The sequence below is a fragment of the Mesoplodon bidens genome (assembly GCF_964165515.1).
Source record: "Mesoplodon bidens genome assembly, chromosome: 16".
Classification (NCBI taxonomy): Eukaryota; Metazoa; Chordata; class Mammalia; order Artiodactyla; family Ziphiidae; genus Mesoplodon; species Mesoplodon bidens.
In genome coordinates this window covers 53,257,848-53,283,611 of record NC_138173.1, presented here as the reverse complement: position 1 = coordinate 53,283,611, position 25,764 = coordinate 53,257,848, and the positions used below count along the sequence as shown (strand labels likewise).

The window sequence follows — 25,764 nt, the reverse complement described above, 5'->3', positions numbered from 1 at the left end:
CCCCCATTATTAGAGCACTATTACTTTGACCAAAGTCAAAAAAGACCTATTGCTTCCATCATCATTCTCAAGTTAGCTGCATGCTTTTCCTTCCTCCCAACATAGTTTTCAAAACATCTGGTGTGTTTTTTTGACAATGCTTCACTCTACATATTCTATTTCCTCAGAGTCTAGCACTCTAAATTAAAAATATACAAACTTTTTGTGCTGATGTACTTAGACATGCCAAGGAAATCATTACTCCACTCTAAAATTTTAGTCTCTCATTCTCTTAGGAGAATTCAAACTTTCTTCATGACTATTAAATGTTTTTGTGCAATTCAAAGTCAGTTTACATAGTTTTTTTGTCACCTTTTATAGACACACTTCCACATTATATAAAACTAAATTAAGACCTATCATCTGAATATTTTGTTTGAATTATGTATGATCATGTAGTTGTTATTCTCAAATGTATCTTGAACTTTATTCCTAATAAATTTATAAACATTAGTGGTTTGATATTCTTATTAAACCCTCTTATTCCAATTATAATATTGGCTATAATATTATACTGTTTCATTCTTAATAGTATTCCCTCTGTAAACAATTTGTGGTATTATGAATTTTAAAAGGCACTCTAACAAATGAAGTTATTTTCACTCAGGTCACATATGAGGAATCTGTCTATTTGGAATTCATCCTATCATTTTTTTTGGGCTGTTATCAAATTCCTTAATCCCATCTGTATGTGTTTTAAAAAGAAAAAACATCCTGTTATCATTCTATTTTACTTAATCAAAAATAAGTCACTATTGAAGGACATACCTATAAAGCCTAAAAGCAATTTCAAATTTGATATTGTATGATTAGTAAAATAAAACTTCTATTGTTGTTAATCTGTCTGACTTCTGTCTAACCTGAATGTATTGTCTTCATCAATAACAAACATATTTTGAACAACCAAGTTTATGAACATGCTATGAAATTAATCAAGTGCTGTGTTTGCTTTTTTAAATCTATGTTTTTAGGGACCAAATACTGTAAAAAAAACCTTGACATTACCTTATGTAACCTGACATCTGTTTTTTGTAAGCTTGGTATTCCATTTAAAAAGAAAAAAAAAGATGTATCTCTTTGCTATGATTCCATAAATTGAAATATCTTACTCAAGCTACATTTTTATATTGATAAGAGTGTGGTGAAACAAAAAACAGAAAAAAAACCTTAACCGATGTTGTTTAAAGGATCAAAAGTGAAATGTTTTTAAATAAAAAATCTTAATGACAATAGCAATATTTATTCATTTTGAATTGTATTTCACTATGTATAAACTTTTATAAGTGTATTCAAACTGTTAACTAAAGTTCAAGTTGTTGAAGATTTCTTTGAAATCTGTTTGCACAGTTTCATTTTGAAATCTCTATTTCTCTACCAAATATGAAATTAAAGTCAACAATTATTTGTACGCAGCTGTTCCTAGAACAAGTTCTACACAATGCAGTTCTGTGCCTGAACCAAGGTTTGGAAGAAGGATTGGCAATGAATTTGCAGTTGGTTCATTGGTTCTTTTTGAATGTAATCCTGGATATATTCTCCATGGATCCTTTGCAATTAGGTGTGATACAGTGCCAAATTCTTTGGCCCAGTGGAATGATTCCTTACCTACCTGTATTGGTAAGTTTATAAATTTATATGCTTTGTGATTGTACATATTGTATATCAAAATTAGTTATCATGCATCTTTCAATATTTGTTTCAAATATAATAGTTTTACATTAATTTTAAACAATTTATTAGTTATGATGTATCTAAATATGCAAATTAGAGTGGCTTTTTGATGCAATTGAGATGAAATGCAATCAATGAAAATATACTTACATATTTCCAATAACACAGAATTGGAATGCTATTATATGGAATTATTATGTGCTACCATCCTTTGAAATAAATATTATTTTTCATTTTTAAAAGTTTATGCGAAGATTTCTATGCCAATATATAAGGAATTTACCTATCTTTTAAGGATCACAGAAGCTGATTTTTCTGGATGTATTTTATCATCAAAAAAATTAGAAAATATGCATTAGTAAATAAATGTTTTTTCTCTTCTCTATAAATTATATGTATGTATAAAAATATAAAATAAGATTTTTTTCCCAGTCTTTCACAAATATAAATGGAAACACTTTGAATGAGTAGATGGCGTAGGGTTAGCCAGAAATCTCATTATTTCAAACTATATTTTTGTAATGTTATACCCAATTTATATTGTTAAATAAAATAAACACTGTATAAACTTAGCCCTGCTAAGTTATTTGAAGCAGATTAAAACATTTTCTAAACCATAAAAATAGTTTAGAATCTTATCATATTTCAGGATCATTACAATGACTTTTGGATCTTGTAGAATTCCATGGGTGTGGAAAATGTAGACTGTTGGGAAGTTGCTTTCTTCTTTGTTCCAAGAGCGTATCTGGAAATTAAATTTTTTAATTATATAGTATTAAACTAAAAGAAGCGTAGTAAAGCTTAATCTCAGGTTAAGAAATAGTTCTAATGAGTTCTTTCTCATTAAAGTTTTATTGGTATGTGATTTGGAAAATGAAAGGAAGGTGTTTTAAAATAAAAGATAAGCAAAATTTTGTCTTTATTTTAATAATCTCAATACTCCACTTTTTGATAGAGAAGACATGAGTGTGCATATAAACAATATAACATATACATTTATAAATATATAAAATCTTTTTTTTTTTTTTTTTTTTTTTGCGGTACACGGGCCGCTCACTGCTGTGGCCTCTCCCGTTGTGGAGCACAGACTCCGGAGGCACAGGCTCAGCGGCCATGGCTCACGGGCTCAGCCACTCCGCGGCACGTGGGATCCTCCCATACCGGGGCATGAACCAGCGTCCCCTGCATCGGCAGGCGGACTCTCAACCACTGCGCCACCAGGGAAGCCCTATAAAATCTATTTTTAATAACACTTCTTGCCATACCTGAAAATAAATTACGTGTCAATAGTTTTTATTTTTAACTTTTTAAAACACATTTTACCATATTTTAATACAGATTAATACAATGTTAATTCATATTTAATTAGAATAAAATATATTCTAAATTTATTTTAATCGAAATTATATGGAATGTACACTCATTACTGAGGAAGTAGTAAAGATAAGGTCTGGTGATATGCATTCATCGAACATGTACTTTGTATAGGACATAACTGCTCTAAATCTTTTACCATTCAAATCAGGACGTTATTAATAATTGTGCTGGGAAAATGGTAAAAGTTGGGACTATCATAAATAAAAAGGAAGGATTGATGGTCACTTATCTCTGTAAGAACTTGATATCACCACTTCCCAAAAGAGATATACCTAGCATATTTTACAGAGTGTTTTTCTTACAACCAGTATTTTAGTTCTTCCTGCTACAATAAATGGAATGTGAACTATTCTTTTATTATTCTTTTGTTTGTTGAAAACCCCCTACAAAAAAATAATGTAAAACACTGGAAAGCTGTAAATGACTCTTCAACTTTCTCGTCCTTCAGCTAAATAACCAGTTTCTAATATTATTACCACTTACTTAATGCTTCCTATTTGCCAGGTTTCATGCTGAGTAATATAAATACATATTTAATTAAATCCTCACAGCAAATCTATGGAGATGTTACTCTCAGAATTTACAGATGAATAAGCTGAGTCTTAGAGAAGTAAAACAGTTTTCTTTTAAAGTGACATAACCTAATAAGCAGTAAAGTAGGGGCAGGATTTGAAAATAAGGTTTTCTGACTCCAAACCTCAATGTACATTATAGAAGACTGCTTTTCTTTATGTTTTGGCTAATAAACTAATTTCCTAATTGGAATTCTATATCTTATTTATAATGTGGAATTTCTTAACCTGTTCAACTATACTTTTGACAATCAACAAGTAAAGGAGAATAAATCATCTGGACTTGATGTTCCTCCTATTTTGCACCTAGCATAGAACTATGGTTAACAGAACAAAGAGATCTTCTTTTTTACATACTTTTATACTCTCATAAGAGAAAATAGATAATGTTCTTCCTTAGGAACCACAATATATATTGACTTCATACTCTTATAAAATACTAATAAATAAATTCTCCTAAAGGACCATGAGCTGAGAGAAATGTTCCTATATGTCTAGGCCAAAATTAGTCGTACAACATTTATAAATCAGAAATTACATTGCTTTAAGTCAGTTTAATAATTGAAGAAAGACACATGATAATAAATCTCTTTAGCCTCACAATAGATTTTTAAATATTTCTCTCTAAATATCAGGAATCATTCATTATTTCTGCCTCACTTTTCCCAGTAATTATTTATATAATTTCTGTGTCACTTTTAGTTTCTTTATGTACATACTGATAGAAAATATTAATACCATATAATGGAAGATAACTGGATAAGTAGCTGTCTTCATTTAATTTCATATATACAATGAAAATTCCCTCAAGATAATTATAAAGGTAGAGTGATATGATGACTTATGGAAAGGCATAAACTAGCTCATTAATCTTTAAATATTACTGAAAACATTCATTTATTCAGAGTGTTCAAAGAACCTACATATGCAAAGCAGTGAAATGTAAATCCATGAATTACTCATTAAAGTTCTGTTTAGGTATTTATCACGTTAATGTATTAATTAATGGAGAAAAGTTGTAAAGAATCATATAAAACTGAATAAGTCCTTATAACTGGGAATTGTAGTAAGTTCTCAGCATAAGGGTTAATTAAGTCTTGGGTCATAATATTAGGCTTTGACTTTAACATGAAATTGTGGTGATCCTGGAAATTTTACATAATCTCTGATTCTCAATTCCCATATCAATAAAACAGGAAAGTTATAGGTTTATTGTGGCTATTAGATGTTTTAAAACCTTGTCATAGTTCTTGGAATCATCTAAGTACTCAAAAATTAAGTTGTTTTTGTGTTTGCCGAATTCTCCACCATAAAATCAGAAGATAAGACTTCAGTTCTCAAGGTATTAGATCTAAGATAAAAAATTTATATGCAGTGCTGATAAAGGATTTGATATCACTCATTTTCATTTGTTATCTTGTTTTAATAACACTTTAAAGTTACTATATGTAAAAATTATCTTCCACCAAAGATTTTTCCATCTTGGAAAGGGCTAAAAGCATGGACTTCTGTCATTCTTTCTAATTCTAATAATTTAGAGTTCCTTGAAGGCAAGATTTTTCTTTCAATTAAAATTTTCAGAAAGGCTTTGGGGAAATGTAGTGACAATTTTCTAGAGGATAATAGTACTTATTTATTAGAATATGCTATTTAGGGGGATTGTAAAATTTCTTTCCATCAATTTATACATTTAAGGACAATTGGTTAAAAAGGAGCAGAGTTCTAACAATAGGCATATATTCATGATTTGGTTTGTTTTCAGTGTTTGTAAGCATCTAAAATAAAAATAAACTTAAAATTAAAATAATGATTACTATAATTCTAATTAGTTGTAAAAATATATGTTTAATCAAGGGGTGCACTCTGCATTTTCTTCTGACCCTAAAATATTCAAACATTACATTATCCAAAAAATATATATTTTCTTTTGTCCATGAGGTATGAGGATGAGACAAGAGTTAGAAAGAGGAAAGAGATAAAAGGGAGAAATGAGCTGACATTTAAGAAGAAAAAAGAAACATGAAAGAACAGTTTAAAAGGGGAAAGAGAAAAATAGAATATTCTGTGAGATGGAGAGTAGAGAATAAGAACTTTACACTGTACACATAAACCATTTTTGTTTAAAGCAGAAGAAAACCCCTATTCTACATGATTATTACAAAGCTTTTTCATATGTCATATGTGTCAGTTGACTAATCCTAGTGTTCTTGCCATAAGAAATAAAAATCCATGTAAAGAAAAGGAAGCTCAGGCCATTTGATTATAGATTCATTTCAGCAAGGACCGGCACTCCTACCAGGCATTAAAGCCTTTGAAAAACTTTGAGACCATGCTATGGCTGACATTCAACTTCAGGAGTAAATGCTAGTGGACTGTCCCTAGCATGGATTCAGCCTCACTTTTTACTTTTAAGGGCAAAACATGAGGGACTCAGGAGCCATTACACCACCTCTGTCAAAAGCCCATCTATCTGCAGGTCCCTGGGCTTTTTAAGAAACATGTCACTGCATCTACGGAGGGTCTTTAAACATAAAACACCCTACCTCTTATATTTCTGTTACATTGTTTTGAAAGCGCATACTTAGAGACAGAATAAAATTGTATCAGATGACTTCTGTTTCCTGCCAAGATCACACAAAAAGGATATATTACCTTATGCCACTTAAAAAATAATGTATACCTTGTAGAACAGGTGTAAATCCAGAAAATCGAATATATAACAGAAGGACATATGAGATTTGTGTGAGACAAGAAATAGATTCTAAATGACATTCAGATGATAGCTCAGTTTAGGTTTTACCATTTGGTCCCACTGCTAATCTTTACATAAATGAAAATATACTTTGCATTTCTATTTTTAACTATAAATATTTTTAGTTTCAAATGTTATGAATAAAAATGATTTTGCCTTTAAGTGTTCAAAAATTCAAAAAAAGAAACAGGCTTGATGTCTTAAAAATTCAAATATGAGAGTCAAGTGCAGAGTTACCTTAGGTTGATATCAAAGAATTATCTTTAATTTGTGTTCATTTTCAATATTTGTTATCTGGATAAAATTTTAACTGCTTCAAGGCCTTTGAACTTTCTATTTTTTTCTCCTTGGAACATGCATCCCCAAAATACCTTTTGGGCTTACTGCATTGCTTCATTCAAGCTTTCACCTGACTGTCTTCCTTGGCCATCCTATCTAAAATAATTTTCTGCTACTCATCCTCCATTCGTTCTCTATACCCTTATCCTGCCTTTTTTTTTTCTTTACAGCAACCACTCACCAGATTATATATAATTTGTTTATTTTCCTAATATTTCTTGCCCTCCTCTCCCTGCCACTGTATTCTGTTTATTGCTCAACAGAAAGAGGACCTGACATACAAGAGGTGTTCAGTAAACATTTGTTCAATGAATGGATTTTAGCAAATAAGTGTGATGATTTCATGAATTTTTGTAGAGGTAGAACAACTGGCCAACTTCCCAAATCCAGGGTCCATGCATTTTTAACTTCAGTCTTTCACCACATGGTGATACTCTTGCTCACTTTGCTTGCTTAGACTTTTACAAGCCATCTTGAAGCCACAAGACTTTTTTGAGAATCTATAGGAGAGATGCATAGGTAGATTTACATATTACATGGTTAATTTTATTCTTAGAAAGAACAAGTTCTCTATTTATACTTTGCAGTTTAGATATAATCTTTGACAGTCTATTCAGGGTATTATACATAATGATTATATTTTCTCTGCCTTCACTAGTTCAATGAATACTCAGTTAACACCTTAAACCAAGTGAGCATCCAACTGAAACCAAAAGAAAACAGTGCCCTACATTTCTATTGATTTCCATCTCAATTGTAATTGTTTCAGTTTCACAGTTCTTATTACTGCTATCAACACTTTCATTTTTTCTGTCATAGTAGAACAGAATACAATGTTGAATAATTTTGCAAAAAAATCGACATACTAAAATTAAACTATTGGCTTGAAAGCAGCCCCATTAGACATGATGTGCAAGTTGTACTTATAGTTAAAATGGTCAAATACTAAGGGGATCCACAAATTTAACTAACCTGCATAAGAAAACAATATTTAATAATCTTGTACAAATCTGTCATATCAAGTCGTTCTTAGGTAAATTACAATAAAGTACAATAATATTTTTATAAGAACATTGGACTTGGAATAGAGGTAAACTTGAAAAAGTTGATGAAGACTGAGTTTTATCTTCCAAATTTGACCTTGTTACACTTCAGATTTCTTACAATTTTTAGTCTCTTAAAATCCCAAACTCTTCTCCCTCTGAGACTCTGTGATAACACCCTGTAGCCACTAATAGCTCTGACAATATGTGGCCTTAGACGTAAGTACTTCTGTTAATGGGAGGTATCTTTTGAGAAGCCCCTGAACCTGCCACTTACCCCCCCACCCTTATGGAGAAGTCTTTAATTAGCTGCTTATCCCATCACCCTTATCAGGCTTTGTTTTTGCAAGTCCTTTAGAGAACCAGAAAGAACCATTTTCACTTGTATTGGCTCCAAGGCAACCCATGTCTGTGCCATCTTTTCTCAGAGTGGGAAAGAAATAGATGAAAAAATATATACAATATCTGAATCCTCATTCATTGATTCATTTATTCACCCATCCATTCAACCATAAAAAACTTATTAAATATAATAGTGAATAGCATTTACTAGTATTTGTATGAGTGCTGTTAAGCATTATCTCATTTAATATTGACACCAATGCCAGGAGTAAGATAAGAATACTATTTCTCTTTTATAGATAGTAAAACCCCTATGGTTTAGAAACAAAAGAAGAATTAATATTTGAACCCAGTTTGCTTGATTCTAAAGTTTGTTCTCTTAATCTATATGTTATGTTATGTAATACTGATTAGAAGGGAACTTTATAATACATCCTTTTTAAAATAGAAAAGAAATGCTAGGCTAAGTTATATACATGGGAAGTAAAACTTTGTAAAACATTATTATGTGGTAATGCATATCTGGGAATACTTTTATAATGTAATATTTTGTTGGTAAAAATAAGAATGATTGAAGTAGAATTAAATATGGTTTGTTTAGGAAAATACTGGGAGAAAGGAATGATGCAGGAATGGTAAAGAAGTAACTTGTAATCACAAGATATATCACAGATATCACAGATATACAACCAGTCACTCAATAATTTATTTAACGAGCACATATTTCGTGCTTACCAAGTGTCAGGTCCCTTTCTAGGCACTGGCAACATAGCTTTGAATCAGAAGATAAGACCTCTGCCCTTATGGAGTTTACATTTTGTTCAGATAGTGGTAAATACTAAGTAAAGCAGAGGCTGAAGATTAGAGGAAGACATCCAGGGTATGTTGCTGTTTTATATCCAGATGAGGTGAATGAAGGGGGCTGGGAGGTATATAAATAAAAGTCAAGGAGGTAAGCACATGTATAGACTATGAGGGAGAGAAAGGTCTAGTCATGTTCAAGCCACAACAAGAATCTCACGTGTCTAGAACAGAGTGAATGATGGAAAGAGTGACAGAAGAGTTTGGAGAGGCAGAGCAGAGGCCAAGTCATACGGAGCCTCAAAGTCTGGGAAGAGTTAGAATTTTTTCTAAGTAGTGTGGGAATTCATTGAGCTAGAGAGTGATGTGATCTCAGTTTCAGGAAAGTCACTGTGGCTAGTGTAAGGGGCAGGGGGTGAGTAGAAGCAATAAGACTGAATAGAAAACTATTGCAGAAGTGGAGGGGAAAGTTAATGGTGATTTAGATTGGAAGATCATGATCAGTGATGAGAACTGGTAAACTTTGGGATATATTTTTAAGATAGAGCTGACAAAATTTGCTGACAGATTGAATATAAATGTAAATATGAATTTGAAAAGAAAGATAAATTAAGAAAGATAAATTAGGTGGTAACATTTACTGAGATGGCAAATAGTATAGATGGGGGAGAATTTCAAAAGTATTGTTTTGGATGTATGAATTTTGAGATACTTAGTCGATATATTATTGTAGGACTCTGGGTAGAAGTCATGGCTAGAGATAAACATTTAGTAGTCATAATCTATAGATGACATGGAAATGGATGCCACCACTGAGGGGCGGTAGTTACAAAGAGATGAGAAGATGGTGTAGGTCACAGTGTTACAGCATTTACATTGAAAGCATCAGAAGAAGGAGGATGAGCTAAAAAATATTTCTTTAAAAATGCTTTCTCATACTGTTTTAAAAGTTTAAAAATTTAAAACGTTTGTAGTATTCTTTTGAGTAATTACCCTAGATTTTTGCATTCAGTTTTAGAAGTGGCACAAAACTACAGTATTACCTTTTTAAAAAAATTATTACAAAAATATATCCTGGTATCTCACCATTATAGTCAGATTAGGACAAATGTCCAAGGATCACAGTGCCATTGGAATCTAAAATAACAGTAGTTGTAGCGAAAGGAAATATAATTTATTGATTTCATACTGCATTCCAAGCAGTGTGCTAGCTTCTTTATATACATTATCATACCTATTTATTTTCCACAAAAGCCCCTCAGAAACAATTTCATTACCATTTCACAGACAAGGCATCTGAGTTTCGGAGAGTTCAGGGAACATGTCCAACATCACACAGTGTTTCAAATCATAAGCTGGGTCATTCCCAGAATCAAGCTGACGCTACCAGCAGTGTAGGAATTTTGCTTTAAGATTAGTACCTTTTAAAACTGTTAGAAGCTTTTATTGACATCAAAGCAGGTCTCCATACTTGTTCTTTCTTGTAGTAGTTGTACTGGCAATAACCAGACTGGAACCATATTGAGTATTTTCTTTCCACTGAAGAACATGAATGTGGAGCCAAACCACCAGTATTCAAATCCTGTCTTCATCTCTGACTAGCTATGTGATCTTGGGCAAGTTATTTAATCTGTTAGTGACTCCATTTCCTCAGCTGTAAGATGGGGAGAATACTTACTCATATCTCATTGGATTGTTGGGAAGCTTTAATGAGTTAAAATATGTAAAGTGCTTAGAAGAGTGTTGGTATATAGGCTCTATATAAATGTTAGAACATAATTGTTATCATCATCAGTATTGCTTTGCAAAGGATTTCATTACTACTCAAAAGATACATGAAGAGAAAAGTAACTAATGTAAGAATTCTTCCAAAATTCTATACCTAGATATGAACAATTTTTTTTTTAATTAGTTTCTGCTTTATAACAAAGTGAATCAGTCATACATATACATCTGTTCCCACATCCCTTCCCTCATGCATCTCCCTCCCTCCCACCCTCCCCATCCCACCCCTCCAGGCGGTCACAAAGCACCGAGCTGATCTCCCTGTGCTCTGCGGCTGCTTCCCACTATCTATCTACCTTACGTTTGGTAGTGTATATATGTCCATGCCTCTCTTTCGCTTTGTCACAGCTTACCCTTCCCCCTCCCCATATCCTCAAGTCCATTCTCAAGTAGGTCTGTGTCTTTATTCTCGTTTTGCCCCTAGGTTCTTCATGACATTTTTTTTTTAAATTCCGTATATATGTGTTAGCATACGGTATTTATCTTTCTCTTTCTGACTAACTTCACTCTGTATGACAGACTCTAGGTCTATCCACCTCATTACAAATAGCTCAGTTTCGTTTCTTTTTATGGCTGAGTAATATTCCATTGTATATATGTGCCACATCTTCTTTATCCATTCATCCGATGATGGACACTTAGGTTGTTTCCAGCTCCGGGCTATTGTGAATAGAGCTGCAATGAACATTTTGGTACATGTCTCTTTTGGAATTATGGTTTTCTCAGGGTATATGCCCAGTAGTGGGATTGCTGGGTCATATGGTAGTTCTATTTGTAGTTTTTTAAGGAACCTCCATACCGTTCTCCATAGTGGCTGTACCAATTCACATTCCCACCAGCAGTGCAAGAGTGTTCCCTTTTCTCCACACCCTCTCCAGCATTTATTGTTTCTAGATTCCTTGATGATGGCCATTCTGACTGGTGTGAGATGATATCTCATTGTAGTTTTGATTTGCATTTCTCTAATGATTAATGATGTTGAGCATTCTTTCATGTGTTTGTTGGCAGTCTGTATATCTTCTTTGGAGAAATGCCTATTTAAGTCTTCTGCCCATTTTTGGATTGGGTTGTCTGTTTTTTTGCTATTGAGCTGCATGAGCTGTTTATAAATTTTGGAGATTAATCCTTTGTCAGTTGCTTCATTTGCAAATATTTTCTCCCATTCTGAGGGTTGTCTTTTGGTCTTCTTTATGGTTTCCTTTGCTGTGCAAAAGCTTTGAAGTTTCATTAGGTCCCATTTGTTTATCTTTGTTTTTATTTCCATTTCTCTAGGAGGTGGGTCCAAAAGGATCTTGCTGTGATTTATGTCATAGAGTGTTCTACCTATGTTTTCCTCTAAGAGTTTGATAGTTTCTGGCCTTACATTTAAGTCTTTAATCCATTTTGAGCTTATTTTTGTGTATGGTGCTAGGGAATGATCTAATCTCAAACTTTTACATGTCCCTGTCCAGTTTTCCCAGCACCACTTATTGAAGAGGCTGTCCTTTCTCCACTGTACATTCCTGCCTCCTTTATCAAAGATAAGTTGGCCATATGTGCGTGGGTTTATCTCTGGGCTTTCTATCCTGATCCACTGATCTATCTTTCTGTTTTTATGCCAGTACCAGACTGTCTTAATTACTGTAGCTTTGTAGTATAGTCTGAAGTCAGGGAGCCTGATTCCTCCAGCTCCGTTTTTCGTTCTCAAGATTGCTTTAGCTATTCGGGGCCTTTTGTTTTTCCAAACAAATTTTGAAATTTTTTGTTCTAGTTCTGTGAAAAATGCCATTGGTAGTTTGATAGGGATTGCATTGAATCTGTAGATTGCTTTCGGTAGTAGAGTCATTTTCACAATATTGATTCTTCCAATCCAGGAGCATGGTATATCTCTCCATCTATTTGTATCATCTTTAATTTCTTTCATCAGTGTCTTATAGTTTTCTGCATACAGGTCTTTTGTCTCCTTAGGTAGGTTTATTCCTAGATATTTTATTCTTTTTGTTGCGATGGTAAATGGGAGTGTTTTCTTGATTTCATTTTCAGATTTTTCATCATTAGTGTATAGGAATGCCAGAGATTTCTGTACATTAATTTTATATCCTGCTACTTTACCAAATTCATTGATTAGCTCTAGTAGTTTTTCGGTAGCATCTTTAGGATTCTCTATGTATAGTATCATGTCATCTGCAAACAGTGACAGCTTTACTTCTTCTTTTCCAATTTGGATTCCTTTTATTTCCTTTTCTTCTCTGATTGCTGTGGCTAAAACTTCCAAAACTATGTTGAATAAGAGTGGTGAGAGTGGGCAGCCTTGTCTTGTTCCTGATCTTAGTGGAAATGGTTTCAGTTTTTCACCATTGAGGACAATGTTGGCTGTGGGTTTGTCATATATGGCCTTTATTATGTTGAGGAAAGATCCCTCTATACCTACTTTCTGCAGGGTTTTTATCATAAATGGGTGTTGAATTTTGTCGAAAGCTTTCTCTGCATCTATTGAGATGATCATATGGTTTTTCTCCTTCAACTTGTTAATATGGTGTATTACACTGATTGATTTGCGTATATTGAAGAATCCTTGCATTCCTGGGATAAACCCCACTTGATCATGGTGTATGATCCTTTTAATGTGCTGTTGGATTCTGTTTGCTAGTATTTTGTTGAGGATTTTTGCATCTATGTTCATCAGTGATATTGGCCTGTAGTTTTCTTTCTTTGTGACATCCTTGCCTGGTTTTGGTATCAAGGTGATGTCGGCCTCGTAGAATGAGTTTGGGAGTGTTCCTCCCTCTGCTATATTTTGGAAGAGTTTGAGAAGGATAGGTGTTAGCTCTTCTCTAAATGTTTGATAGAATTCACCTGTGAAGCCATCTGGTCCTGGGCTTTTGTTTGATGGAAGATTTTTAATCACAGTTTCAATTTCAGTGCTTGTGATTGGTCTATTCATATTTTCTATTTCTTCCTGAGTCAGTCTTGGCAGGTTGTGCATTTCTAAGAATGTGTCCATTTCTTCCAGGTTGTCCATTTTATTGGAATAGAGTTGCTTATAGTAATCTCTCATAATCTTTTGTATTTCTGCAGTGTCAGTTGTTACTTCTCCTTTTTCATTTCTAATTCTATTGATTTGAGTCTTCTCCCTTTTTTTCTTGATGAGTCTGGCTAATGGTTTGTCAATTTTGTTTATCTTCTCAAAGAACCAGCTTTTAGTTTGGTTGATCTTTGCTATCGTTTCCTTCATTTCTTTTTCATTTATTTCTGATCTGATCTTTATGATTTCTTTCCTTCTGCTAGCTTTGGGGTATTTTTGTTCTTCTTTCTCTAATTGCTTTAGGTGCAGGGTCAGGTTGTTTACTCGAAATGCTTCCTGTTTCTTAAGGTGGGATTGTATTGCTATAAACTTCCCCCTTAGAACTGCTTTTGCTGCGTCCCATAGGTTTTGGGTCGTCGTGTCTCCATTGTCATTTGTTTCTAGGTATTTTTTAATTTCCTCTTTGATTTCTTCAGTGATCACTTCGTTATTGAGTAGTGTATTGTTTAGCCTCCATGTGTTTGTATTTTTTACACATCTTTTCCTGTAATTGATGTCTAGTCTCATAGCATTGTGGTCGGAGAAGATACTTGATACAATTTCAATTTTCTTAAAATTACCGAGGCTTGATTTGTGACCCAAGATATGATCTATCCTGGAGAATGTTCCATGAGCACTTGAGAAAAATGTGTATTCTGTTGTTTTTGGATGGAATGTCCTATAAATATCAACTAAGTCCATCTCGTTTAATGTATCATTTAAAGCTTGTGTTTCCTTATTTATTTTCATTTTGGATGATCTGTCCATTGGTGAAAGTGGGGTGTTAAAGTCCCCTACTATGAGTGTGTTACTGTCGATTTCCCCTTTTATGGCTGTTAGTATTTGCCTTATGTATTGAGGTGCTCCTATGTTGGGTGCATAAATATTTACAATTGTTATATCTTCTTCTTGGATCGATCCCTTTATCGTTATGTAGTGTCCTTCCTTGTCTCTTCTAATAGTCTTTATTTTAAAGTCTATTTTGTCTGATATAAGAATTGCTACTCCAGCTTTCTTTTGATTTCCATTTGCATGGAATATCTTTTTCCATCCCTTTACTTTCAATCTGTATGTGTCTCTAGGTCTGAAGTGGGTCTCTTGTAGACAGCATATATATGGGTCTTGTTTTTGTATCCATTCAGCCACTCTGTGTCTTTTGGTGGGAGCATTTAGTCCATTTACATTTAAGGTAATTATTGATATGTATGTTCCTATTCCCATTTCCTTAATTGCTTTGGGTTCGTTATTGTAGGTATATTCCTTCTGTTGTGTTTCTTGCCTAGAGAAGTTCCTTTAGCATTTGTTGTAAAGCTGGTTTGGTGGTGCTGAACTCTCTCAGCTTTTGCTTGTCTGTAAAGGTTTTAATTTCTCCATCAAATCTGAATGAGATCCTTGCTGGGTAGAGTAATCTAGGTTGCAGGTTTCTCTCCTTCATCACTTTAATTATGTCCTGCCACTCCCTTCTGGCTTGTAGGGTTTCTGCTGAGAGATCAGCTGTTAACCTTATGGGGATTCCCTTGTGTGTTATTTGTTGTTTTTGCCTTGCTGCTTTTAATATGATTTCTTTGTGTTTAATTTTTGACAGTTTGATTAATATGTGTCTTGGTGTATTTCTCCTTGGATTTATTCTGTATGGGACTCTCTGTGCCTCCTGGACTTGATTAACTATTTCCTTTCCCAAATTAGGGAAGTTTTCAACTATAATCTCTTCAAATATTTTCTCAGTCCCTTTCTTTTTCTCTTCTTCTTCTGGAACCCCTATAATTCGAATGTTGGTGCGTTTAATGTTGTCCCAGAGATCTCTGAGACTCTCCTCTGTTCTTTTCATTCTTTTTTCTTTATTTTGCTCTGCATCAGTTATTTCCACTATTTTATCTTCCACCTCACTTATCCGTTCTTCTGCCTCAGTTATTCTGCTATTGATCCCATCTAGAGTATTTTTCATTTCATGTATTGTGTTTTTAATCGATGCTTGATTCATCTTTAGTTCTTCTAGGTCCTTGTTAACTGTTTCTTGCATGTTGTCTATTCTATTTCCAAGATTATGGATCATGGAAATAGAATCTTGGATCAGCTTTACTATCATTATTCTGAATTCTTTTTCAGGTAGACTGCCTATTACCTCTTCATTTGTTAGGTCTGGTAGGTGTTTATCTTGCTCCTTCACCTGCTGTGTGTTTTTCTGCCTTCTCATTTTGCTTATGTTACTGTGTTTGGGGTCTCCTTTTTGCCGGCTGCAGATTCGTAGTTCCCGTTGTTTTTGGTGTCTGACCCCAGTGGCTAAGGTTGTTTCAGTAGGTTGTGTAGGCTTCCTGGTGGGGGGGACTAATTCCTGTGCTCTGGTGGTTGAGGCTCGATCTTGTCTTTCTGGTGGACAGGTCCACGTCTGGTGGTGTGTTTTGGGGTGCCTATGGCCTTATTATGTTTTTAGGTAGCCTCTCTGCTAATGGGTGGGGTTGTGTTCCTGCCTTGCTAGTTGCTTGGCATAGGGTGACCTGCACTATAGCTTGCTGGTCGTTGACTGAAGCTGGGTGCTGGTGTTGGGATGGAGATCTCTGGGAGATTTTCGCTGCTTGATATTATGTGGAGCTGGGAGGTCTGTTGTGGACCCGTGTCCTGAAGTTGGCTCTCCCACTTCAGAGGCACAGCACTGGCTCCTGGCTGCAGCACCAAGAGCCTTTCATCCACCCGGCTCAGAGTAACAGGGAGAAAAAGTAGAAAGAAAGAATTAGTAGAAGAAAGAAAGAGAGAGGGAAAGAAAGGAAGAAGGGAAGAAAGGAAGGAAGGAAGGAAGGAAGAAAGAAAGGAGGGAGGGAGGGAGGGAGGAAGGATGGAAAGAAAGAAGGAAAGAAAGGAGGGAGGGAGGGAGAAAGGAAAGGAAGAAAGACAGGAGGGAGGGAGGAAGGAAAGAAAAAGAAAGTGGAAAGAAGAAGGGTGGGAGGGAGGAAAGAAAAAGAAAGAAGGAAAGGAGGAGCGGAGGGAGGGAGGGAGGAAGGGAGAGTAGGAAAAAAAGAAAGAGCAGGTAAAGTAAAATAGAATAAAGTATGAAATATAGTAGCGTTATTAAAATTAGAAAGTAATTATTGAAAAAAAAAAAAAAAAAAACGGACCGATAGAACCCTGAGACATATGGTGGAAGCAAAGCTATACAGAGAGAATCTTACACAGAAGATTACACATACACATTCACAAAAAGAGAGCAGGGGGAAAAATCAAAAATCTTGCTCTCCAAGTCCACCTCCTCAATTTGGGATAATTCGTTGTAAAAAGAGGAAAAGGGCGAGAAGTCTGAAATCTTGCTCTCTAAGTCCACCTCCTTAATTTGGAATAATTCGTTGTAAAAAGAGGAAAAGGGGGGAAAGTCTTAAATCTTGTCCTCAAAGTCCACTTCCTCAATTTGGGATGATTCGCTGTCCATTCATGCACTCCACAGACGCAGGGCACATCAAATGGACCGTGGAGCTTTAATCCGCTGCCTCCGAGGCTGCACAGAGAGATTTCCCTGCCTCTGCTCTCACAGCTCCCGGGTCTCAGCCTTGGACCTGGCCCCGCCTCTGCGCGTAGGTCGCCGGAGGGCGTCCGTTCTTCGCTCAGACAGGACGGGTTTAAAGGAGCCGCTGATTCGGGGGCTCTGGCTCACTCAGGCAGAGGGGAGGGAGGGGCGCGCAGTGTGGGGCGGGCCTGCGGCGGCTGAGGCCGGCGTGACGTTGCAGCAGCCCGTGGCGCTCCGTGCGCTTTCCCGGGAAAGCCGTCCCCGGGTCTCGGGGACCCCAGCAGTGGCGGGGTGCACAGGCCCCCCGGAAGGCGGGGCGGACAGTGACCCGCGCTCGCACACAGGCCCCGCGGCGGCGGCGGCAGCGGCGGCGGCGGCGGCGGGCCGCGGCGGCGGCGGCGGGCCGCGGCGGGCGGGCGGCGGCGGCGGCGGCGGCGGCGGCGGCGGCGGCGGCCCACGCCCGTCTCCGAGGTCCGTGCCTTACCCGCGGCTCGTGCCTGTCACCGGCGCTTCCCCAAGCAGCCCTCTTAATGCCCTCTCCTCGCGCACCAGGAAACAAAAGGGAAAAAAGTCTCTTGCCTCTTCAGCAGCTCCAGACCCTTTCCCCGGACTCCCTCCGGGCTAGCCGTGGTGCACTAACCCCTTCAGGCTCTCTTCCTGCCGCCAGCCCCAGTCCTCTCCCTGCGCTCCGACTGAAAGCCGATACCCGAGCCTCAGCTCCCAGCCCCGCCCGCCACGGCGGCCGAGCAGACAAGCCTCTCGGGCTGGTGTGTGCCTGAGGGCACCGGTCCTCTGTGCCAGAATCTCTCCGCTTTGCCCTCCGCACCCCTGTTGCTGTGCTCTCCTCCGCTACTCCGAAGCTTTCCCCCTCCGCCACCTGCAGTCTCCGCCCGCGAAGGGGCTTGTAGTGTGTAGAAACCTTCCCCCCTTCACGGCTCCCTCCCACTGGTGCAGGTCCCGTCCCTATCCTATTGTCTCTGTTTATTCTTTTTTTCTTTTGCCCTACCCAGGTATGTGGGGAGCTTCTTGCCTTTTGGGGGGTCTGAGGTCTCCTGTCAGCGTTCAGTAGGTGTTCTGTAGGAGTTGTTCCACGTGTAGATGAATTTCTGATGTATCTGTGGGGAGGAAGGTGATCTCCGCGTCTTACTCTTCCGCCATCTTCCTCCGGGGTCTGAACAATTTTTAACACGTGTCAGTGAACTTGTTAGCAATGTAATACAAATTATATGCTATTATTGAGTTAATTATAGTATGACTTTAGATATGCCATTGTAAGTTTTCCATTAGTGTTGTCTAATTATTTTTTAAAGGTTTTTGTGCTATAGGAAGACAAATTTCATTGTTCTTATGAGTCTTAAAACATAGTATGATTTGGCTGTGTTTGCAAGTCTAGCATCTGTCGAAGATGTTATCTCTGACCTTTTCTCCTATTTTAATTCTTTGCATTAGAATGAACTCCCTTTCTTGGCTTGCTTTACTTTCAGTGCCCTGTGGTGGAACTTTAAGTAAGCGCAAAGGGACTATTTTGTCTCCTGGATACCCTGAGCCTTATGACAACAATCTGAATTGTGTATGGAAGATGACAGTGCCAGAGGGAGCTGGCATTCAAGTAAGAATATTTAAATTTTTCTTCTTTCATTGTATATTTGAAGTTATTTTTTTCAGAGATGACAGGATGCACGTAATTTCTAGAATTTTAGCCAGTGCTTTTGACAGATGTGGCTGAATTTAAAAGAAAGATAACAACCTAAGTGTCCATCATCGGGCGAATGGATAAAGAAGATGTGGCACATATATACAATGGAATATTACTCAGCCATAAAAAGAAATGAAACTGAGCTATTTGTAATGAGGTGGATAGACCTAGAGTCTGTCATACAGAGTGAAGTAAGTCAGGAAGAGAAAGACAAATACCGTATGCTAACACATATATATGGAATTAAAAAAAAAAATGTCATGAAGAACCTAGGGGTAAAACGGGAATAAAGACACAGACCTACTTGAAAATGGACTTGAGGATATGGGGAGGGGGAAGGGTAAGCTGTAACAAAGCGAAAGAGAGGCATGGACATATATACACTACCAAACGTAAGGTAGATAGCTAGTGGGAAGCAGCCGCATAGCACAGGGAGATCAGCTGGGTGCTTTGTGACCGCCTGGAGGGGTGGGATGGGGAGGGTGGGAGGGAGGGAGATGCATGAGGGAAGGGATGTGGGAACAGATGTATATGTATGACTGATTCACTTTGTTATAAAGCAGAAACTAATTAAAAAAAAGCAAAAGAAAAGAAAGATACTTACCATTAATTTTTTCACCTGCAAGTAACAGAAAGCCAATTCAAGACAGCATAAGCAGTAAGAAAAATGTGTTGCTCCACATAACATGGAAACTTTGAGTAGGATGCTTTAAGCATTGTTTATTTCAGAGGTTCCTGACCCAGGTTTTTTGTCCATCTCTCTGTTCTGCTATTCTTAGCATGTTGGCTTAGTTCTTGGACTTCCTTTCTCATGGTTTTGAGATGGCTACAAAAGCTCTAGGCAAACAGGCTTCCGCATCAATGGCCAATAGACAAAATGGAATCTCTCTATTTTATGTACTTTTGTAACAGTTAAGAGAACTTTTCAAGAAACCTCGCAGCAGACTTTCCCTCCTGTCCTATGGACCAAAATTACAATGGTACCCATTTTTAAGCCATACACTGGGCAATAACAAAAGATTTACTATGATTTGTCTTAAAAAAAAATTAAGATTAGGTACATGGATCAGGCAAGGGGCTTAGCCTTCTCTGGTATACACAGCTCTCATTTAATTGAACAAAACCATTCTCTGTCAGCAAAGAAGATGAATGCTATTTTATAGACAGTCAACAGTATCTACCATATTACTTCAATTGTGACCATTTTGTGGGGGGAGCAATTTGACCAGCTACTCTGTTTGAGAAGGAAATTATTTCTGGTTAAGTTGATAGCATTTTACTGCTGAGTCAGTATTTACCCCATGGAACACAATTATGCTTCACAAAGTATTACATAGTCTATATTTTATAAAAATAACTTGACTGTTTCTCCAATTGAGTCATAGGGTTTTGCTTTAGAAACTTGAGATATATATCAGTCATGGAAAAAGTAGTCAAGGCATCATTCATTAAACCTGAAATTAGAAGTACAATTTTCAGTAAAAATAATAAACTTTTTGAATTTATCTTTATAACTTTTCAGAAAATTCAAAAAAAATACTTGAGGCGTCAGGTATAAAATAGGCCAATAAATCAATGAAAAAGCTTGAAATGTACTTTTTCAGTGTTTTAAAAATATTAACAATCAAAAAACTGCTTATATTTGGCTAGTTGTACTATTATTTTATGGTCAACTTGTAAAATTCGAAGATAATCAATCAACCCTATCCTATTATTGGTAGAATTAATAAAGATTTTAGGATTGTCCAGACAATCTGAAATGAGGTGATACCTTTAAAACTTTCCTAGAACATTTACTATATCATATGCCTATACATTTATGAAGATTATCCTAGAGCATTTATATAGTGACGTCAGCTTGACCATTTCTATCTCATCTTAAAATAATAATGACCTTGGCATTTCCCCTCTAGTTCTCATCCTCTATTTCTGACTCCCTGCGATGTGGCTTCAGCATCCAATGCTCTATTTGAGTCATTCTTATAGTGATCACTGAGGACCCATGCCATTAAATCCATTGAATTGCTCATCCTTCCTGTTTCGTTAGCAGCATTCTATCCTACCCATTCTCCCCTCACTCTTTTTTTTTTTTTTTTTTTTTTTTTGCGGTACGCAGGCCTGTCACTGTTGTGGCCTCTCCCGTTGCGGAGCACAGGCTCCGGATGCACAGGCTCAGTGGCCATGGCTCATGGACCCAGCCGTTCCACGGCATGTGGGATCTTCTCAGACCAGGGCATGAACCCGTGTCCCCTGCTTTGGCAGTCGTACTCTGAACCATTGTGCCACCAGGGAAGCCCTCTCCCCTCACTCTTAAAACACCTTTTCCCTCCATTCTACCCAATACTCTCTTGGATTTTGTTTTGTTTTCTTTTCTACATGTATGGCTTCTGCTTCTACATCTAGGAACATGATCTCCTCTTCTTCACTTCATCACATATGGTGTTTGTGAGATTCTGTGGGCTTTGTCAATCTCACATTACACCATTCTCTCTGCCACCTTGTCTACTTTCACAGCTTCAAATACCATTATGTGCTGATGATGTCCAGGACCTGAATCACAGTAGATAAACAGAAAACATCTTTTTTAAATGAAGGATTGAATAAATGATTTCTTTTTTAATTATTTATTTTTTGACTTTTTGAATTTTATTTTATTTATTATTTTTATTCAGCAGTTTCTTATTAATCATCAATTTTATCCACATCAGTGTATACAAGTCAATCCCAATGTCCCAATTCATCACACCACCACCACCACCCCCACCCCCGACCACTTTCCCCCCTGGGTGTCCATACATTTGTTCTCTACATCTGTGTCTATTTCTGCCCTGCAAGCCAGTTTATCTGTACCATTTTTCTAGGTTCCACATATATGCATTAATATACAATATTTGTTTTTCTCTTTCTGACTTACTTCACTCTGTATGACAGTCTCTAGATCCACCCACGTCTCTACAAATGACCCAATTTCATTCTTTTTTATGGCTGAGTAATATTCCATTGTATATATGTACCACATCTTCTTTATCCATTCATCTGTTGATGGGCATTTAGGTTGGTTCCATGACCTGGCCATTGTAAATAGTGCTGCAATGAACATTGGGGTGCATGTGTCTTTTTGAATTATGGTTTTCTTGGGGTATATGCCCAGTAATGGGATTCCTGGGTCATATGGTAATTCTATTTTTAGTTTTTTAAGGAACCTCTATACTGTTCTCAATAGTGACTGTATCAATTTACATTCCCATCAACAATGCAAGAGGGTTCCCTTTTCTCCATACCCTCTCCAGCATTTGTTGTTTGTAGATGTTCTGATGATGCCCATTCTAACTGGTGTGAGGTGATACCTCATTGTATTTTTCATTTGCATTTCTCTAATAATTAGTGATATTGAGCGGCTTTTCATGTGCTTCTTGGCCATCTGTATGTCTTCTTTGGAGAAATGTCTATTTAGGTCTTCTGCCCATTTTTTGATTGGGTTGTTTGTTTTTTAATATTGAGCTACATGAGCTGTTTATATATTTTGGAGATTAATCCTTGTCTGTTGGTTCGTTTGCAAATATTTTCTTCCATTCTGAGGGTTGTCTTTTCATCTTGTTTGTACTTTCCTTTGCTTTGCAAAAGCTTTTAAGTTTCATTAGGTCCCATTTGTTTATTTTTGTTTTTATTTCCATTACTCTAGGAGGTGGATCAATAAAGATCTTGCTGTGATTTATATCAAAGAGTGTTCTTCCTATGTTTTCTTCTAAGAGTTTTATAGTGTCCGGTCTTACATTTAGGTCTCTAATCCATTTTGAGTTTATCTTTGTGTATGATGTTAGGGAATGTTCTTATTTCATTCTTTTACATGTAACTGTCCAGTTTTCCTAGCACCACTTATTGAAGAGACTGTCTTTTCTCCATTGTATATCTTTGCCTCCTTTGTCATAGATTAATTGACCATAGGTGTGTCGGTTTATCTCTGGGCTTTCTATCCTGTTCCATTGATCTATATTTCTGTTTTTGTGCCAGTACTGTACTGTCTTGATTACTGTTGCTTTGTAGTATAGTCTGAAGTCAGGGAGTCTGATTCCTCCAGCTCCATTTTTATCCCTCAAGACTGCTTTGGCTGTTGGGGGTCTTTTGTATCTTCATTCAAATTTTAAGATTTTTTATTCTAGTTCTGTAAAAAAATGCCATTAATAGTCTGATAGGAATTACATTGAATCTGTAGATTGCTTTGGGTAGTATAGTCCTTTTCACAATATTGATTCTTCCCATCTAAGAACATGGTATATCTCTTCAGCTGTTTGTATCATGTTTAATTTCTTTCATCAGTGTCTTATAGTTTTCTGCATACAGGTCTTTCATCTCCCTTGGTAGGTTTATTCCTAGGTGTTTTATTGTTTTTGTTTCAGTGGTAAATGGGAGTGTTTCCTTAATTTCTCTTTCAGATTTTTCATCATTATTATATGGGTATGCAAGAGATTTCTGTGCATTAATTTTGTATCCTGCAACTTTACCAAATTCATTGATTAGCTCTAGTAGTTTGAATAAATGATGATTTCTAAACCTAAATATCTAATCCACACCTTTCACCTAAGCTGCATGTCATTAATCCAACTGCCCACTGAACATTTTGAGCTAAACTTCTAACATCTCTAATTCAACCTGTTCAAAGCTGTCTTCATGACTTTCTTCTCAAAGTTGTGAATCTTCCACATTGTGGTCTGTCTCAGAATGAATCCCTTAACCATTCAGTTGCACAAGCCAACAACCTTGGTGATTTTTTTTCTGTCTCCAACTGCACAAAGAACTGTGTCAGGTCTGTCTTTCAAAAACCTCTCAAGTAAGTCTATTTTCTCTATCCACACTTTTACCACTCAAGTTTAAGTGGCCATCATCCCTGTCCTGGGTTCGTATTCTCCTCCAATCTCTTCCTCATAGGGCAAAGAGAGTGATTTTCTAAAAATAAAAATCTAATGCTGTAACTTTCCTACTTTACAGTACATCAGTTGTCCTTGCTATCCTTAACTCCTCAACACAGCTGATTTCACCTTTGTGCTTTATCCTCATTTCTTGCCTCTGTTTTAGTTCTTTATAGCAAACTGGCTCTCTCTCTCTTGCCTCTTGGCCTTTGTGAATGTTCTTCCCTCTGCTGGCAACACTCTCCATCATCTCCCTTTATTTGGCTTATTCTTATTCATTATTTCAGTCTCAAGGTAAAAACAGTTCCTGTGGAAGAACTTCCATGAACTTGAAACCACATTAAGTCCTCTTGCTATGTGTTCTCATAGATCCCTATAATTTCCTTATCGCAACACCTGTCACATGTTACTGCTTTTACTTAATTACCTATAAGCTCATGAGGGCAGTAACCAAGTCTGTTCTGGCAGCTAATACAGTGCCTTGTAGTCTGTGCTCAGTAAATATTTTAGAATGAACCAATGAATACCTGCAAAAGGTGTGGAGTTTTAAGCCACTTTAAGGAGTTAACATAGCATGATGGACCAATACAACATCTGTAGATAATGTTATGTGATATATCACTGCCTTAGCCAAACACTGTTCAAAACCAGACACTTGTATCAATGACACTATAAAATCTTTCACTGAGAGAGAGTGGAATGGACTTATATATACTACCAAATGTAAAATAGATAGCTAGTGGGAAGCAGCCACCTAGCACAGGGTGATCAGCTCAGTGCTTTGTGACCACCTAGAGGGGTGGGATAGGGAGGGAGGGAGGGAGATGCAAGAGGGAGGAGATATGGGGGTATATGTATATGCATAGCTGATTCACTTTGTTATAAAGCAGAAACTAACACACCATTGTAAAGCAATTATACTCCAATAAAGATGTTAAAAAAAATCTTTCACTGAGGAAGCAATGTATTTAATGATTGTACATTAGAAAACAAAATTTGAGTTTAGCAGAGCATTTATCAAACTTACAGAGTGTGAAGCATATTGGACTTTTTTAAATACTTTATATAACTACCAAGAGCTTTTTTCTAATTAACGTCTTACATGTTTGCTAATTTTAGACATGTCACTAAATCATAGAAAATTATAACACACACACACACACACACAGTATATGACATATTTAAAATTTCACTAACTTCGCCTACAAACGAGTTGGCTAGTACACCAGATTTAAAGCAGTGTTTAACTTATTTTATTCTGTTGGGCTAAACATGTGTGTGAATAAAGAATTATATGAATATTCAATAAATCATATATGAAATGAAATGGGATAACCACTGGTGGAAAGAACAGAAAAAACATTTGGAATGCTGAAAAAGTTACAAATAAGATAGGTGATTGAGAATTTTGAGGAAATAACCTCAACAAATAAATGAACTTGTTGTATTACTGTTACATGAAAAGTGTGTGGAGAGGAGTGTATTCATTTGTTTCCCTGTTTATTTTAGCAAGGTACATTGGAGGGAGAATTCCAAAGGAGCTACATTTAACAGTAACAGAGTTACCAAGCAAAGAGCAATTGTTATGTGATGAATCAGTTTAAAAAAATGTTGTTTACTTAATTGTATCAATTTGTAGAATGAGATGATAATGAGTCAGTATAATCATCCAAACAAAGTAAAATGTGATTTGCATGTTTCTATGAGAGATACCAGGTTTTAGTTATTTGAAATTCATTACCTCATAAAGCTATCCTGTTGTCATAATGGGCAACTCCATCTAATTTAAAGTTCTGAACACTGAATCTGTAGCTGCTCCTTTAAGTAAAAGACTTAAAGTCTTTTACTGGACTCTCATTTGGCTTTCTGTCATAGTGGGTCCTCAGCCATTTACTTGAGTCTCC

At 36.4% G+C, this 25,764-nt stretch overlaps 1 protein-coding gene across 3 annotated transcripts in view; it reads left to right on the top strand.

The window, feature by feature from the left end:
• CSMD3 (CUB and Sushi multiple domains 3) overlaps positions 1 to 25,764 on the top strand; it is a gene marked incomplete at both ends in the record, with an annotated part of 1,095,706 nt that overhangs the window by 920,002 nt on the left and 149,940 nt on the right. For all 3 annotated transcript variants that reach the window (XM_081258479.1, XM_081258478.1, XM_081258477.1), the window contains 2 exons: positions 1,453 to 1,656; positions 18,742 to 18,866. In XM_081258479.1, the coding sequence (XP_081114605.1) occupies positions 1,453 to 1,656; positions 18,742 to 18,866 (329 nt within the window). The remainder of the gene's footprint in view (positions 1 to 1,452; positions 1,657 to 18,741; positions 18,867 to 25,764) is intronic.